Genomic DNA, 16,960 nt, shown 5'->3' on the forward strand with positions numbered 1-16,960 from the left:
ACATCTGGCTGATATTTGGGCTACATTTGTTTTTTTGTGTGTCTGGCGGCCATCTTTGGGCTACATTGGGCTACATTGGGCTTCATTGGGCTACATTTGGGCTCCAACATATATATAGGCCAATGTAGCCCAATATATATTTTTCAAAGTTAATTTTCGTAAAAACCACTGGAGCATATATCTTGAGACATAGCAAAGGCACATCGGGCTACCAGTCCCTACAATTTTGCCAAGTTTCGTGGAAATCCATTCAGCCGTTCGAGCTAAAAGTGAGTCCAACCGCCCTATGGAAATGAAGGAAATGAATGGGTAATTTGTAATTAGCAAATAGCTAATCGCAAACTAGGAATGGTAAAGAATCGCTATTTATTCCTTAAAGTTCGCTATTTAGGAAATGCAAAAAACTTTGATGATACATATGGCGGTTCATCTCTAACAAGATAAGAAGCATAGGGATACATTTATGATGACTGGCGCATCACCAGGGATGTGTTAGTCATTCTGTGCCGCTGTTCCGTCACCTATGGTGTGCTGCATTTACAATGCGGCGCATCATGGGGCAAAAACAGCACAGATGCGTGATGTATCTGTGCCGTAAAGGTGGCGCATTGCTGGAGTTGTATCGCAAGTGTGATGAAGCTCCAGCAAGGGTCGGGGGTGCCCCTGTCGCAGGGTTTCTGTTCTCACACAGAACTGTGGACAGAGGATTGGAACCTCGGCGAATTAGGGTGTCCCAAAACTCACGTTAGTAATCAAAAACTCCTTAGCAAGCTAGGTACAGTGTCACATTGGATATAACAAACTCTCAATGTTTAGACAATCCAGAATATGAACTTATAGTACCTCAGGATACGTGGAACTCATGAACAGTCGGTCGTTATATATTTCTTAGAAACCAGAACATGGAGTTAAGAAGAACACATGTGTATTTGAAATGTTTATTTACTAATGCCGTCTTCTCAGGCGTAGTATCTTAGATAATACAAGTACACATATTATCAGTAGCAAAATTACCAGCATAGTTACTAGTACATAAAAAGCGAATGGTGATAGTATGTTAACATGCTGTAAATGAATAAGAGTTAGCAACACTTATAAGCAGCCGCGGGCCGGGGAGGGAGTTACGGTGAGGCAGGGAGGCGGGGAGGGGGAGAAGCAGGGTGGAGAATACAAGTACACATATTATCAGTAGCAAAATTACCAGCATAGTTACTAGTACATAAAAAGCGAATGGTGACAGTATGTGAACATGCTGTAAATGAATAAGAGTTAGCAACACTTATAAGCAGCCGCGGGCCATGGAGGGAGTTACGGTGGGGCAGGGAGGCGGGGAGGGGGAGGGGCAAGGTAGAGAGGGCTCCACCCTGCTTCTCCCCCTCCCCGCCTCCCTGCCTCACCGTAACTCCCTCCACGGCCCGCGGCTGCTTATATCTCACCCTCCCTAATACACATATTATATTATTTGCTAAGAAGGTCTCTTTGTGTTGGTTTAGGGCGTGCCCATACTTTAGTGTCTTAGATTTGAAGGAATCACATCAGCATACACCAGCTCTCTCTTCATGTGAACCGCATCAACTGTTGTGTATGTGTGTTCGGCAAAGCAATATAAAACCCGCCTCATGCCCAGAATTGGCAGAAGTTGCACTTATGTTATGAGTATGAAGTCGTGGAGATCAGACCTCATAACAATTCTGTATCGTGTTGTTCTTGAAACTTTAGCACTCGCTGTACAGATATAGTTTAACAAGCAAAGCAGATAGTAGAGCAATAACATATTATTCTCATGTAAACCACGATGAACTACTAGGTGGAAAGCTAAAGCAACAACTAAGTGTCGTGTGCAGAAGTTGCAAAAAAGGAAAAATGGCGTTTAAACCGGTAATGAGCCCATGCTAACTTAACACGGTGTAAAGATATCCAGGACCTAGATGACACCTCCCCATGATCCGGAAACGAACTGAATAAGATAATAGAAGTGCCATCTCATGAGAGCAGATTGCAAGTTTATATGTGGACGGTCCGCAAGGTAAAGCATTAAAAACTAGGAAAATTTAATGCTAAAGAAAAATAAAACAGCCAAGTACTTTATCGAGTCTTAAGCCAATAGGCAAGGTAAATAATAAAAACTTGACAAATAAGTCAATGAATTGTCAATGAAATGCTAGTACTCAGCATATCAAACATGAAAAAGGTCTATGACATAACTGTGTATGCAAAATAAGCTGCAACAGCCTCCAATAGGAAGTCACCGTCTTCATCCGAAAACAGTTCAGCCATCCAATTTAAAAGCGGAAAAGAACATACGTGCTCTCCCAGCACCGGATCCTCTATCACCATCAGAGGACAGCTCGGTGGGTTTTCAAGAAAGCTCTGTTCCAAGAAAGACTGTGCTGCCGCCAGTAAATTCCAGGGACCAAGTAGTCCATGCATCAATGCCACAGCCATAATCCTTTCGCCAGGACAAACCAACTCGTGAGTAATGATAGGAGTCATCAGCTGATTAAAGTCGACGTCAGGAGAAACCGGTCCGCAGAGACACAAATCAATGGCCCAATCGAAATCACAGGTCAGGCAGTGAAATACAGGCTGGACACAGGTGAAGTAGGAGAATCGAAAAGATAATCCATATGCCGTGCTTAATATCGCCAACGGCATTGTGCCATAATATTCTAGCATGCGATTGCGGAACAGTGTCAGCAGCTGCAGGGTGGGAGGTTGCATAGGAGGGACATCCATATTTAAAAATGTAAAAAAGCACAAGAGCGTCCGCTGGTAATGCAAGTAAAAATGCCAATCCACGAACCAGAGTGGAGAAAATAGAATGAAAGGAAGCAGGGATGACTCCAAAGATTTTCTCAAATGAAGTCACGAGACCACTGGTAACAACTTTAAAAAAGTGCGCCAGGGTCTTTGTGGAGGATGCGTTAAAGATAGTCGGAACCATCTTGCTGAAATTGAAAGGCAAATCTGAATTGAAAAGGGTCTGCACCTCTGTACGGGTGTTCGCTATGTGAAGCACGAAAGTTTCACGGGCCGAACTCAAGGCCACCTCTCTCTGAGACAAAAGAGCTCTTATTCTTGCCATGCCGTTGAAATCTGTCCCAAGGTTGGTATTTGTGGCCAGATTGAAAACTCCCTATGTTCATGTGTGGGAGGAAATAGAACATTTCTGCAGCAAATAACCCGTTCACTTACTGTTACGATAAAAGGAATACTTTTAATTAACTCAGAACAATCTTCATTATTGAGCATCAAATAACTACCATTTTCCAACAACTTGAACGTGGGGATGATAGCAGGAACTGGCGTGCCTTGCAACACGCAAGCCATATTTGGTCGGTGTTTGTTGCATGAACCGTGTAACTGTATGTGCCTACACATTAGTGAATGATCTGGCGTCTCAGTGCATTCCTCTCCATTCAGATAAACTTCTTGATCATCTTTGAAACATCTGTATGTGTATGGAAGCGACCAGACCTCATGAAGAAAAGCACTACCTAAAGGTTCATAACGACCTATTGGTATATATTTCATACAATTTGAAAACTTATATAAAGCAAAAGGCAGCGTTATTAAACCGTGGATAAGGCACGTTGCCAAAAAACCCGCAATCCTCTGCTGATGATGTCACTGAGCATGTCATGAATGATGTAATATGTGACATCATCAGCAGTGGATTACGGGTAATAGTATCTCTAGTTTACTCCCCTATAGCTGTCTTTCTTTTAACATAAGTGTCTGTTTCCTTCCCTTATACTTACTGTTTTTGGTTCGCTTCCGGTTCGCGTACCGGCGAGCGAACTGGGAAGCGAACTAAGAGAAATAGAGGTTGGCACAGTTCCAAATATTGTACCAATTTTTTAATAACGGGGAGGTAGTTCTGAAAAGAACTTTTTTTTTTATTGTTTTTGTTGTTTTATATTTTTTTTATTATTTTTCGGAACTTTTTTTACTTTTTTTGAATTTTTCTGAACAGTTTTATATTTTTTGGGGTTTTTCTTGGAGGGGGCAATGAAAACGATTCATTGTAAAGGGCTCAACAGGAGCAACAAAACAAAAAAAGAAGTATTTATTATTTTGGGCGTTTCGTACAAACTTGCATATGATAGTCAATAGCTCTGTTGATCAGAGTGATGCTTCTTTCTCCGTAGCAAATGAATCCATCGCAAAATACGCAGATGTGTTTTACTTCACCAAATCTCATTTGTATATTTGGCACCATCTCCCTGCCCTCTGGTCCCGTTACTTCCGGTACAACAGATCTTCTGGCCATAATAGGGAGATTATCTAGGTCGTTCCGAAACTGTGCAGCACTGTAGTTGTTAGGATGCCACCTAGTCATATGGCGATGCATTGTGTAGTTTCCGAAACTGTATTTTTTCTCGGTTCCTCTGGACAGTCTATCTTGACATATAAGGCAAGTTACGTATCTTGCATTTACTTTTTTCTGACCTTTGGGAATTTTAAAAAATTGCCAAATGAAGTTTTCTTTCCGGTGAGACATCCTGGGCTGCTCAGGCAAAAACTGCCTCTCTTCGTGCTCGTCGTCCTGTTCCTCTTCTTCCTCTTCTTGTTGAATTATAACTTGAGCAGGTGGTCCACTCTTCCTTGGATGTGGTGGAGGTGGTGGGGAAGCACCAGCTGAAGCTACTAAAGAAGCCATTGCTCAGTGATCACAAAGGGTCTTTCTCTCACAATGATGAAAGTCAGAGTGAGGAAAGAAGGAGGGATTTTCATCATTTGGGAAAAACAAGAGTTCTCAACCAATCAAAAGTGTTCATTTTAGATTATATGACCTAGTCTTACATCATTAGGAAACCAAAAGTGAAATGAACCAATGAAAAGTGTTATTACCAAGTCACATGACTTGCTGTGTTTACGTTAAGCGCTTTGCAGGGCCTCCCGGTTTGCTTCCAGAAACCTGCGCTTTGCGACTCGCTTCGCGTACCAGTTCGCTAACGTAGCACGTCATATGACGTATCACGCGAGAACGTGAAACGTCATGCGGACGGGAGGAGTCACGATGTTGTTTTCTAACGCGGCACTTGCGGTAAAGAAACGTTTACCGGCTCGCGGTCTATTTCGCGGCATCAAGGTCAGCTAACGGGAAGCTTCCCGATTCGCGAAGCGGGAACGAAGAAAAAAAAATATTTAAAAAAAAATTATTCATAAACATATAAAATATATTTTTGGATTTAAAGAAGAATACATTTTACAGCTACAGATATTAGCTGTTAAAAAACCAATGAAATTCACAGAAAAAACCATAGGTTATAGACCATATATAGTTAGGAATTAGCATTTACAAAACCTTGAAAATTCACTGAAAAAACCATAGGTTATAGACCATATATAGTTAGGAATTAGCATTTCGAAAACCTTATTTTACTCACACAAAACCATTGAAATTCCATATATAGTTAGTTGCACTAACTATATATCGCGCACCCGCAATCCACTGCTGATGTCACATATTACATCATTCATGACATGGTCAGTGACATCACTGATGACATCACTGATGACATCTCAAATGACATCACTGATGACATCATCTAGTGTGTGTGTTTTTGTAAAGTTTAAATAAGTTTTACATATTGAAGAATGAGTGGATGTATGGAAGACTGAGTGTGTGTGTGGCTGGCTGGGAGGTGTGTGACTCTGTGCATATCAATGTGTACTTGTATCAGTGATTGTATAAGAGAGTAAGTATGTGTTAGTATATGTGTGAAAAGTATGGTGTTCTGTGTTTAACTATAGATGAGGAAATCGAAGTGTGATTGATTCTTCACAGGACTGACTAGGTGTATGAGTGCATATGATAGTGTTCTAATAATAACTGACTGTATGTATGAGTAATTGTATGGGTGAATGAGTGAATGTGTGTGTAGACGTACGAATCAGTGAGTGCGTATGTAGTAACTGGTATTGGTGTGTCATGATGTCATCAGTGATGTCATTTGAGATGTCATCAGTGATGTCATTTGAGATGTCATCAGTGATGTCATCAGTGATGTCACTGACCATGTCATGAATGATGTAATATGTGACATCATCAGCAGTGGATTGCGGGTGCGCGATATATAGTTAGTGCAACTAACTATATATGGAATTTCAATGGTTTTGTGTGAGTAAAATAAGGTTTTCTAAATGCTAATTCCTAACTATATATGGTCTATAACCTATGGTTTTTTCAGTGAATTTTCAAGGTTTTGTAAATGCTAATTCCTAACTATATATGGTCTATAACCTATGGTTTTTTCTGTGAATATATATATATATATATATATTTTCCCAACGGGTGCAAAAATCTGCAGTTCGAATGCTTCTAAACATCCCTAGATTCTCTTCAACAGGGACTGCTCTGGAGATTCTCCATTAGCTCCCTACTGAGGAGAGGATCTCCTTCAAAGCCATGTGTTATGTCCACAGGATACTGCAAGGTAAGGACCCGAAATACCTACGCCCCATGATACAGCCCTATAATCCCACGCGCAGTCTAAGATCAGCCGGAACTGGGCTGGTCTGCATCCCTAAATTTAACAGGAAACGCTTTGAAGGGATTTCTTTTATGTACTTGGCAGCTAAAAAATGGCATTCTCTTCCTATATACCCAGGACAGGAGACCTCAGAATCAGTTTTTAGTAATCAACTTAAAACTTGGTTGTTTAAGAAAAAATCTTGTTCCCTAGAATTTTTATCAACTTTTGCTTTGATTTATGATCTTAGCCTCTGATGGAATTCAGCGCGGGGGCACTGCCATAACATAACTAAGGAAGAGGGAGAGTCTGCTGCATATTCATACAATAAGGCACACCTGCTTGCCTTGAAGCTCTTCTGTGTCTCTTACTGCAACATTGGATGGAGGCACACAAAAAGAATGTGAGCCCCAGCAGAGCTTTAACAAGCAGCTGTCAGCTAAGTGCTTTGGCAATACTACTGCATCCAGCAGCTCTCTTCTAAAACTGTTGGCTGCAACAATCACCTGTGGAAGTGCATTCACAAGGAGGGCTTCAAAAAAGCTCTTCAATACAAGTATTGTGTGTTCTATTGTTTGAAGTTGGAAGTATTGTTAGAAAAGAAAGGGGAAAAAGCCTGCATGGATCTTGCATCACTCACGGTTTCTGCATCTGCAAGTTGGTCTAAAAGCGACTGCACTAGTGAACAGTATAACTGAGTGGTACCATGTAGAATTCGTTCTTGCACAGATGAGCTCAATTATTCATTTAAACAGATGGACAATTACTTTTGTCCATCACCACTGCTGCAAAATGGAAAAATGTTCAATACTCTTGTTGGTTGATCCAAACGTAAAAGACACAATGGATAATGGAGGTTCTATGCATGCTTGTAATGAGGAAATGAGCTCCCATGTACCTAAAGCCATATGTATCCAGGCCTAAGAATGTTCAAGCTAATGGGATAACTGTCACAGACCACAGAGGCCTAAATCTCACTCTTCATCATGTTGGGAAGTGCACAAAACATTTCTGCACAACAGCGCTTAGCATATCTGGAGGAGTCAAATGTTTTGGATTACAGGTGCACAACACTTCCTTGGGGATAGCTGTGAATGAACTAAGGAACATTGTGGATGATAGCAATGCACTAGGCGTCATCTTGTTATACCCTGGCGATCAAGTTTAGTCACAATTGCTGGCACTGTTGCTGCCTTGTTCACAACTTCCTTTGAAGGTTACTTTACTCATTAACTTTACATTAAAACCATTTTATTATTTAGTGTGGGGTCTTACAGGGCTCCTCTTTATCATCCATCTTCAACATATATGTGTGACTTCCGAGTTCATTAGATCATTTGCCTGTTCTACTGTGTCTTACGATGATGACGTCTGACTGACTCACATCTGGATCATCAGACGGCGAGCTCTGCATTCAACCTGAGCAACCGCTAGACATGAATCCACTGCTAAATAAGCATTTTTTCAACAAATTGAAGGCTAATAAAAAACAGAATTGCGCTAGTCAGTCCTCGGCATTAGGGGATCATCCCAAACAAGCAACCAAAGTCAAACCATTGCAAATACCTTGGGTGAGAACCTCTCTGCAAAAGCCCCTATCAGTGGTTTCCTCCTACTTCCAAGATTTTCATCTGCGGCAAAAGAGTCCCATTTCTATCTAAGGAGGGTCACTCCAAAGAAGTTGCTAAGTGCATGTGTGTGTTTTTTTTAATGGACTACTATAATACGCCTCCATGGCGCTTTCAAATCTGAGGTGAATACAAAGTATGCTATCCAGAAGGTCATAAATCTGACAAAGTCTGAAAAGGTGTCAGAAGAGCAAAGCACACTATATTGATTCTGGTGAAGAATTAAGAAACTTAAAGTGGACTGACTGCCTTCCCATCCTCCCATATCCGTTATCCTGTTTAAACAAGGAAAGCAAAGCAAGAAACACTCAATGACTGGCTTTAGGAATATAAGGGACAGGTGCTTAAACCAAGTGGTTGTGTTACATGCAATCATGAAAACAGTGATTATGCGTATTTTAGGATAACTGTTTCCATGGGACCTAAATGACAGTGCACTTGGTTTTCGTTGGCCCCATCCAAATGTATAGTTTTGTCTTTAAAACAGAGTGAATAATTGATCCAACAACAACGGCAGCTGTTTCTGGATATATGTGGCCCCCTGGGAGTTAACAATTCAAGCTCACTTTTTGAAGCGGCAAAGCTTTGTGCACCAGCACAGAACAAAGAATTGGAGAAAATGCACAAAGTTTTACAGGCATTCCCCCGAACCTTTAATAGTAAGAACCTGGAACTGAAATAGCCTGAGATTGCTGACATCTGATCAAAAAGATTTACATTTATTTTTAAGGTCAGAATCTGCCTGAACGTGCAAGAACAAATTAGCACAATTGCCACAACCCAATGTCTGGAGGTTCACTGCCCGAGCTAATTGAGGCATCCAAGACCAGACCAGAGGCTAATGTTCTGCACCTCTTCAACGGCCACGTCACAATTTAGACCTACGTTTCCAGCTCCCTACATCACATAAAAGATCCATTCCCGATGCAAGTGGAGACAAACAGCTAAATGAGGAGATGTCGTCCCCATATAATCCAGAAGAGGCCAGATTTGTGATTTTCGAATTGGAAAAAAGAGGTATTGAGAATATATTGCCTATTACAGGCTAACTCACTAGACCCTAGGGTTGCTCCGAAATTTAATGGAAAGACGGCATGGGTCCAAATTATGACAACAGATGGACAGACCAAAATGGCCATGATAACCCTAGCAATTTTCTCCAATCTCAGACCGATCCAGTTTATATATTGCCATGTGTTTTATTACAACCCAGTGCAACTATGGAAGAACCCCACATCTACACTGCCTACAATGTAAACAAGCGTTTGCAATGCAATCAGTCTCATATTAGTGAAAGCTAGAGCTATTGGCGTTTCAAATGACTTTTTTTTGTTCTTTGTTTTTTTTTTTTGCAGTGGAGTGATTATTTAGCCTATTTAAAGAGATAGCAAGGAAAGGGGATGGAGAGGAAACAAAGGAAAGCACACCTAAATCACTTTTAGACCCAGAGAAATAGCTCTGTTCTGAAAGCAAATAAGTTGACAGTAGATGACATTTTTGTTCCACCACTGTTTAAGTTGTGAAACCTGTTCCATCTCTTCTTCCCAAGAGAGACTGTGACGTGTATAGTGTAACAGCTCCTGTGCAGTTTAAGGAATGTCATTGTTCCTTGACTATAGTCAAGGTACCGCGAGACATATAATACCTCCTTTATGCATTCTTGGTCATGTCATCAATTTAAAGCACTTCTCCACTACAGCCAGTCGCTGGCTTGCACATACCTCAAAAGAACTACAGCAAACCTAACCAGAGGGACTGTGTAGGTAGACAACTGCCTGAAAGGGATATTTTGCTCGAAGTGTCAGGAATGTTTCACCCTACAGGTCAAGACCTTGGAAGAACTGGCATACAAACCTATCTTAAACTAATAAAAAGGTTGGTGGATAGGACTCACTGATAACACGGGTTGCAGTAGGCCCAGAGGAGCCTTGGCCGCAGAAGGTCGAAAAGAGGAGTAGAGGTATGAAAGGCACGCCGGAAGGGAGAATCACAGAGAGCTCCTCTGCGTCTGGATGTCTCCTGGACCACATAGACTCCTATTCCAGTGGGAAATGCGACATGCCGATTGGTCCGCGGCACAGCACTGTATTTACTCCCGTCAGGGCCAGTATCTCCTCAGTGTGGGCTTCCGGAGTACAATAATCCCAGCCTTGCAGCCTCCTGCAGTAGACTGCTGTCACCTCTGGAAACTCCCTGGAGGTCGACTGATGCAGGGTTGACCTCTCCTAAACTGCAGGCCCACAGTGGGGAGACTGCCACCATTGCACCACTATTCCCTCTTCTGGTGCTACTATCCTGAAGCGGTTCCTGAGGACCTATAACAGTGAGACCTGAAGCAGTGTGCCTCGCAGGGGATGCAGCGGAGATGCGCCTCAGTGGGCCATTGAAACCCTGTACTAAAGACAGTGACGTCCGCTGAGTGGTGCCTGCAAATGTCTGCCACAATGCTGCTGTGGGATTGATTTAGGTGGCCAGCCATAGGGCTTCATTTGACTCTTGGCCGTCAGCAGCAACATTTCCAGCATGCATTGGTGGTCACGAAATAAGATGCTAAAGGCATAATTTAAAATGTATGTCCAATCATTAAAACATAAAATACGCCACTTACCTTTCGGTATTATAAATAGCAATTGTTTTGCCATAAGTGATAAGTAACGTCTCTCCCTCTGGTAGATATTCCATACTGCTTACAGACGTGGGAAAGCTGAGGCTCTTCACTTCAGTCATGCTTGCCCTGTCCCATAGCCTGAAAAAATACAAATAGCATATTACACGACAGGTCAATCAATATTTAGAGTCAACACAGAGGAAACCTTTAGCTGTGCAGTGCATATGTTTACTGCACATGCATCCTTTCTTGGGCTTTCAACAGGAAGCTAACAAAATCAGCTGATATAATCTTTCTAACAGGACAATCACCTTCGAAAAGGTATAGATTAGATTAAATAGCTCAAACTATTTGGTTGCTTGTCTGCATTTATGACTGAGGCAAAATTAACTTATTTGTCAAAATATTAAAGCAGAATCTTCTCAATTCCAAAATCAAGGTATTGGGATAAAGCAGAAAATGCAGACAGCTGTGCAGTAAACCTAATACAATTGTCCTTGTTTGAAACACAAACCATTTTGTGTTCGCACATACAAAAACAAAGCAATTTCAAAAGGGCCCACTCCAAGAGATCTTCCCATAACACTAGTTGCATAATTAGAAGTAAAGGTCCAATTGTAGAGAACCGATCCAAGGTCCTCTCCTGGTGTAAATATAATATGGACCTAAAACTGTGTGTGAATTCCTATGCTCAATTTGCGACTAAAACAAATACCATGGATTGAGAACTGGTCAAATATCGTAAAACCAATCCATATCTAAAATGGGTTAAAAGAATGCCCGTGTAAAGTTCTCCTCTCTGCCTCAATTGTTGGTCAACTGAATACAGAAGTAGAAGAAAAACGTCATTGTTGTATTCCACAGGAAGTGAAAAGGAATAGAAGAGAAACCAGCAAACTGCAGTGCTACTCTGATGCAGAATTAAAACAAGTTTCTCCTTCTATTTATGCCTTTAGTATTAATGTAAAGCGCTTAGAAAAGAATGGTGTAAATCTATTCACATATACAGTTGAATGTAAATTTAAAAAAAATTTAAATCTCGAAAATTTCGATGTGCTGGAGGAATATTGTGGTCATGTGAAAGCTAATAAAACACAAATGCACCATCATTAGGATATCCACATTCAGAAGTACTACGCTTTCCTGCCTAAAGCAAACTGCAGCTGTGGCTGTGAAATAAAAGTATCCTTCTCAACAGATCAGTTGATTGAAATAAGAAAATGGTAGCAATTCATTATCTTTTTTTTCACTGAAATGCTTGTCAAACAAGAAAGTAGAGGTGATAGAAAACAACTATCTTCGGAAGAGGGGGGTGGTGGTGAACAACACAATTCCAAAACTAATGTTAACTAGTTAATTGCCAACATATGTCACCCACTTTTTTGTTTACAAACATACTAATTATAAGAAATCAACAAAAATTCGAATCACAAATTTTATATTGCAAGCTGCAGTAATGTGCAGTCCTTTAATCAGCAATGCAATTAGAAAATAATAATTTTAAACATACATTTTTAGAACGCCCGTTGGTAGAAGCCTAAGCGCAGCTCAATAATTAACTTGTGTTAAGTTCCCTTCTGGGCTTTCATCACAAAGTTAAAAGCCAGGGTTGCACACTTAGTATTCCGTAAGATAAACGTGCAAACTACCCGAGAACCGTAAGCAACAATGATGATTTTATTTGTAGTTGTTTTTATATTTAAATATATAAATATATGTTGCAAAAAAAATATCTGGTAAGAAAGTAACTTGCAGTTTGTGCAAGGCAGGCACATTACAGTGAGCCAACATTTTAATTTTCAACGTCTGCTCTACTGCTACCAAAAACAAGCATGTCCACGTCCAGTAAGAGGTGAGCTTGGAGATGTGTTTCTCTTGCTTATTGCACTGAATACTCTCAGCAGACAAAGGGCTAAGGGGATGTGGGTATACAAAATTCGAATTAAAGACCAAATTACATTTCCATACAGCAAACTAGTTGTAGTTTACCTGACTGTTTTGTCATCTGCTGCTGAAAGAATTTGCCGGTCTTCGTTGTACCAGAGAGCCTTTTTGATTCCAGAGGTGTGGCCACCAATCTCCAAAGGATCTTAAAATTAAAAATCATTTTGAGTAAAGCAAGGATAAAATACACTAAGAACAATTCACATTTAAAATGGTCCTCTCTGCACAATTCCGTCATGGAGGTGAATATTACGATTATTTTTTATATTTTGTTTTACACATGAAGACATGGATAACAATACGTCAACATGCCAATCACAAGTGTCTTCGCTGAATTCCATATCGGAAACTGGAGCATACAGTTATTCTTTCTTATTCTTTATGGACTGGCTTCACAGCGCAGCTGTCACCAGACAAGCATGTGAAAACCACAAGAAGAAGGGCTTAGGCTCCGTCCACATGTTGGGAGTAAGGAGTACATGTTTTGAATAGGTAGAAGTTGTGTGCTTCCACAACAAAAAATGCTTGCCATCAATGAAGTAGTGAGCATTTTATTTATTTATCCACATACCTGCATAAAAAATGTAACTGCTATGCATCATATAGATATATAAATTAGTAATGCTCAAAATAAATAAGGAAAATAACAGACTAGTGTTAACTCTAGTACATGCATGGATACTTCAGAATTGTTAATTAATACAACAAAACCATAACATGCTTAAAAAGAAAAAAAAAATCACAACGGACAATCCCCAGAAGTATGAAATCCACAATGTAGGTACCTATAATATTCCTCCTTAAAGATGAAGACGAGGTGTGTAGAGTAAATACAGATGTTTATTTACGCATAAATAGAAAGCAGCTAGTTTCAAGAAAAGCGTGGGCCAACTGACCTAAACTGGAATCTGGGCCATCACCAGGTTCTAGCCCAAGATTCCATTGGTCAGCATTGGTCAGGATGCAACACATCCCCTATCATTAACAAATTTACGATTTAACGAAAATTATAAGAATTATACAAATGAATAGCAAATAAGAAAATAACATTTCCAAAACAATGAAATGACACAGGTGAAATGGTATGCAAACAATAACATATGTACAATGTCAAAGTTGAGTAATACAATCAGGTACGGTGTTCAACATGAGGCGTGAACACATTGTTTACATTTATAGACTATGACATAATATTTACACCAAGCTGGTTTAGATTTCAATCTTGAAGAAGATGTCTTATTTGACTCATCACTATTTTGTTGTTTAATCACAACATCTCTTGGTCCAGAAAACGTATATACATTAGGCCATAAACACTTAGGCCCTTTAACTACTTTGCTCATGCTCCACACGTTTCCATCCGATAACTCTACAACTTGGTGCTCCACTGACTTTTTTCACGGGAATAGAAAATTTGGATTCTCCAGATTTAATTAATCTTCCCTTCTTCACACGAACCCATTCACCAACGTGAAATTGAAACATGGGACTCTTATACCTTTGAAAAGACGCTTGTTTATCATTTGATAGCCATCGACCATTACCATTGGAACCACCAGACACTTTGGAACGATCAACTTTGTTTCTCATTTCCATAATCCACATCTGGTTCATGTCACACACAGCCTTCCTACCCCTCATTTTCTCAAACGGGGATATATCACAGACCGTTCTAGGAGTAACTCTATAATTCCACACTAAATCATTGAGAACAATTCTTCCCACTAGCTGTATACCTTCCTTTAGAACTCATCCATCTTTCTACAATTCCGTCACTTTGTGGATAATACACAGATGTTCGTAAATGGCCAATGCTATGTTTATTCAAATAATCCTTCATCTCAGTTAACTGTAACTGCACACCATTACCCATAACCAAACATTTAGGAAATCCTTCAATTTTTAAATGGGGTTTTTGAAAAGGAATTACTGTGTGAGAATCGACTTGATGAACCAATTTAATTTCTGGCCACTGGGAGAATTGAACAACAAGAACAAGAACATACACCTGACTTTTGGATAAACACATTGGACCGGCAATGTCAAGAGAAATTCTCTCCCATACCTTTTCTGGTCTAGAAACAGAGCTTTCTCATAGCTGATAATCTTTTGTGATTTATCACTGATGGCACACTCAACACAGGATCTAACCTTAGTCTCAATACACCCGTCAATGGCCGGCCACAAAAACTCAGAACGTAATCTGTTTTTCATACTAGACATGCCAGGGTGACCTACATGAGCCACGTCGAACACTTGTTCCCGCAAAACTTTAGGTACCACCAACTGTACACCGCGAAATAACACGTCATCTATGACCGATAATTCATTAGCAACATAGAAATAAGGTAACATTTCCTTATCTAAATCTTTCTTAAAATCGGCCATTGAGAACAGCTATATTTGAGGACTTCTTGGATTTCCTCATCATTATTGCAGGTATTCTCCCATTCATCTTGTTTAATGCATCCATTTGACACTGTACAAAAGGATAGAACTTTCTCCATGTCCTCATCAGTCACAGATTTTTCACAATCCTCCTTAATTGGTAAACGGGATAAGCAATATGCTAAAATGTTCTTGGCACCTGGAATGTATTCCATACTGAAATGAAAATCTTGCAATTTGTACTGCCATCTAGCAATTCTTGGTGTTGCTTTTCCACAACGGTTGGTAGTACACATCTCCACCAATGGACGATGATCTGACCCATCTTTAAATGGGGTACCACATACATATTTACGAAAGTATTCTATGACCCACCAACATGCAAGTGTTTTTTCCCCAAAGTTTAATATTTAACTTCAGCATCCCCAAGTGGTCTTGATGCTAAAGCAATGGTGACAAGATTTCCATTCTGGTTCTGCATTAAAACTGCACCAATATCAACTGGCATCAGTCACAATGACAGAACTACAACACATGTATGTCAAACGTTGCCAAAGCAGAAGTTGAGGTTAATTCCTTTTTAGATTTATAAACTCTGAGGCACATCCCTTACACCGAACAAATTGTTGATTTCTTTTCATTAAGTTTCTCATGTGATTGGTCTTATCCGAAAACAAAGGAATACATTTGGCATAATATTCAGCCAGGCCCAGAAAAGACCCAAGTTGGTCTTTACATTGGGGTTCTGGGGCCTCCTCAATTGACTTTACCAAATTCAGTTTTGGAGATATTCCTTTACAACTGATATTATGCCTTAAAAACAGTCCACCAAATTCATTTCAAATTTAAATTTTTCTTTGGTCAATGTCATTCCATAGTTTTGCAAAATATTAATATCGTTGCAAAGTCTCTGCATGTTATTGCTTATTGTTCCCGAAAACTAATAGGTCATCCTGAAAATATAAAGTATTTTTAATATTGTTAAACAGTTTATGCATAACTCTCTGAAATACCACAGATGCTCATATCAACCAAAAGGCATCCTCTTGTATCTAAAAGCCCCTTCAGGAGTTATGAAGGAAGTGTAAGGTTTGCTATCCTCATGCAAAGCGATTTGATGATACGCATTGAATAGATCGAATGTTGAAAATACAGCGGCCCTTTTAAAAGCTGAAAACATTTCATTTATATTCGGCATTGGGTGCCGATCCACACACACACACACACACACACACACTCGTTTAAATCTCTTAAAAATCAGGTCTAATTTTTCCATTAGGCTTGTGGACCACTACAACAGGTGACAACCACTCAGACGATTCCTTATCTTCAATTATGTCTTGCTTACATAATCTTTCAATATCATTTATATTTATTTCCCAGAACCAAGATAGCCTAGTACAGATAAGTGTAAATGGTACTTTCAAGGCAGGTTGAACAATACAATTATTTATTTATTTATTTATTGGACCCCAATCTTAAATTTACTTCTCAGACCAGTAAAGTTGAGCTTTTTACGAAGCCAATGGACAAAAACACCCTTCTACATTACTCAAGTTATCATCCTAAATTCCAAAAGGATAATATCCCCTTTAGTCAATTTCTCCTTCTGAGAAATTGTACTAATCTGGAGGATTTTTATAAACATTCGGAAACACTAAAGAAGAAGTTTAGAGATAGGAGATACCCGAAAAAAATTCTCATTCCCTTAAGAGAGCCAGATTTTACAATAGAGAAGCCATGCTCGAAAATAATGTACAGAACAAGAATATTAAAAATAAGAATACGTTGGTTTTTGTAAGTTAATATTTAAATGTGAGCAACAAAATTAAGAATGTTATGAACAAGAATTGGCACATAATGAAGATCAGAAATTAGAGAAACCACTGTTTGCATTTAAACGCAATAAAAAT

General features: G+C 39.7%; 1 protein-coding gene across 1 annotated transcript in view; it reads right to left on the reverse strand.

Annotated features, from left to right (window-relative positions):
- STRAP (serine/threonine kinase receptor associated protein) overlaps positions 1-16,960 on the reverse strand; it is a 184,429-nt gene that overhangs the window by 118,200 nt on the left and 49,269 nt on the right. Inside the window, exons 5-6 of the mRNA XM_078674028.1 lie at positions 12,705-12,804; positions 10,716-10,853 (exon numbers count right to left, since the gene is read on the reverse strand). Coding sequence (XP_078530154.1) covers positions 10,716-10,853; positions 12,705-12,804 — 238 coding nt within the window. The remainder of the gene's footprint in view (positions 1-10,715; positions 10,854-12,704; positions 12,805-16,960) is intronic.

Source organism: Lissotriton helveticus, chromosome 1_1 (genome assembly GCF_964261635.1).
Source record: "Lissotriton helveticus chromosome 1_1, aLisHel1.1, whole genome shotgun sequence".
NCBI classification, from domain to species: domain Eukaryota; kingdom Metazoa; phylum Chordata; class Amphibia; order Caudata; family Salamandridae; genus Lissotriton; species Lissotriton helveticus.